Source organism: Myotis davidii, unplaced genomic scaffold, assembly GCF_000327345.1.
Source record: "Myotis davidii unplaced genomic scaffold, ASM32734v1 scaffold329, whole genome shotgun sequence".
Taxonomy (NCBI): Eukaryota; Metazoa; Chordata; class Mammalia; order Chiroptera; family Vespertilionidae; genus Myotis; species Myotis davidii.
In genome coordinates, this window is record NW_006300374.1 from 18,746 (window position 1) to 20,920 (window position 2,175).

The window sequence follows — 2,175 nt, forward strand, 5'->3', positions numbered from 1 at the left end:
TTCCCATGGAAACAAATAATATGCTTTCATTCAATGTATTTATTTAACATTTGCTATATGCCTGGGACTGCTTAATGCACTGAGAAAACTGGAAGGGAATAAGATGGAAATAAATTTTGCCTCATAGATCTTACATTCTGGTAGAGGAAGTAAGCCAAAATAAAAAAATGGCCAAAAAGAAAACATAAAAAGAGTGGCAAGCTGTAATAAGTAAGAATGCTTTAGTTATGCCAAAACCGGTTTGGCTCAGTGGATAGAGCGTCAGCCTGCGGACTGAAAGGTCCCGGGTTCGATTCCGGTCAAGGGCATGCCTGGGTTGCGGGCACATCCCCAGGAGGAGATGTGCAGGAGGCAGCTGATCGATGTTTCTCTCCCATCGATATTTCTAACTCTCTATCTCTCTCCCTTCCTCTCTGTAAAAAATCAATAAAATATATTTTTTTAAAAAAAGAATGCTTTAGTTAGGTGGTCATGTGAGGCATCTTTGAAGAGATGAGACCCACAGAATGAAGAGGAGGCAGCCGAGTAAATAAAGGCTGGGGAGTAGAGCGTCTGATGTAGTAAAGGTATTTGAGAGACCAGTTGTTAGCTGAATGTAATGAGGACAGGAGATGTTCAAAAAATGACGGTAAAGTGTTCGGCAGGCCATGTGATACAGGAGATGGGCAAGAGTGCACTGCACAATATAATGCTATCCCTTATAATTCTCAGAGTCTCTGTTGTAATTGGGTCAGAATGTGTTGTGTGCTTGGACCTATTCAGAGTTTCATGGGTATACAAGGGTCATTTCAAACTCAGAATTCTCAGCGACCTGGTTATTTAAGACAATCCATTAGAAAATGGATTGAACCCTTGATTTGAACTTTATAAGAAATACAAAGGAAATAAAGACAGTTCATCTCCTTTAAGAACTGGAGTTGGAAATGCTGATATTTTTTTCTCAGCCATATCTAATGCATGAAGTGTCCTTAGTGGGGAATGGCTCTTCTATCTGGTGCATGACTGGATTTCTGGCATTGCAAGAGAGTGGTTTTGAATTAATCCAGGGAGTATAATGGAAAATAATAAATGGGAGTCCTAATAGCCTACTAAGAATCTTGTGACTCTATGATCAATGTAGGTGGTGCCTGGTAAATATAATATCTGTGAGAGGAGCTTGGGAGGAGCCTAAGAATATCTAGAAACAAACGATACAATATGCTTGCTCAAGAGTTGCTTGAGACAGATGGACTGTGGTGCCAACTCTGGTACCTGATCATTCAGATGATCCAAATCATCATCATCATCATCATCATCATCATCACAACAACTAGATTATACAGGCATGGTCTAGGTGGCAGATACCATGCCAGATACCAAGAATTTATTATATACATTGACTCTAAAACAACAATCCTGTAGACTATTGTTATCACTATTTTACAGACCAAGGCAGGTCACTTCAGTTCTCAGGTCTAAGAGGTAAAATATTGATGATTATAGAAAGTCACCTCTGACATTTCTTGCAGCTCTGACATTCTGTGACCCTGTTCTTTTCCACCTCTTTGCCCTCTTTTTTTTCCAAAGAGCTAAAATTCGATTGGGAGTTCATCAACCCAGCGTCAAACATAAGAAAGAGCAGATACGGAATAACACATTGACCATGCCCTACCCCGAATTCAATGCACAAACTTTGGAAAATGACCTGATGATGATAAAACTGTCCAAGGCTGCTGTGCTCAACACCTATGTAGGAACTATAGCCATAGCTTTGGAATCTTTATCAACTAATGATTCCTGCTTTATCCCAACCTGGAGTTGGAATGACTATAAAAACTGTAAGTGTTTGACTGTGTTCTTTGAGCTGGGGAAAACATAGAGGGATATACTTAAAGGAAACAGGGCCTATGAGGTAATGGTCTCGATCTTAGAGAGATTGCTTTCAGGATCTAATAATACCAAGATTAGCTGCCAAAAGATAAAAATCAAAGAGACTAATAGAGGGCAACCAATGAGACATCAACAAATGAAGCAGGCAGTTATTACTCCATCCAAGATCCCAGGAACTGAATTTAAACAAAGGTGGGTTAATATATTACTCTAAAGACAATATCAAGGCATATTGTAGGAGGGTGGTTTACTGTCTCAATGGACAGCTACTGAAAGTCCACCAAGCAACTAATGAGACAGCAGTGG

General features: G+C 39.7%; 1 protein-coding gene across 1 annotated transcript in view; it reads left to right on the plus strand.

The window, feature by feature from the left end:
* The window catches only part of LOC102758161 (probable inactive serine protease 58), a 3,601-nt gene extending 1,743 nt beyond the window's left edge, over positions 1–1,858 (plus strand). The window contains exon 3 of the mRNA XM_006777125.1: positions 1,567–1,858. Coding sequence (XP_006777188.1) covers positions 1,567–1,858 — 292 coding nt within the window. The remainder of the gene's footprint in view (positions 1–1,566) is intronic.
* Positions 1,859–2,175: the final 317 nt, after the last annotated feature.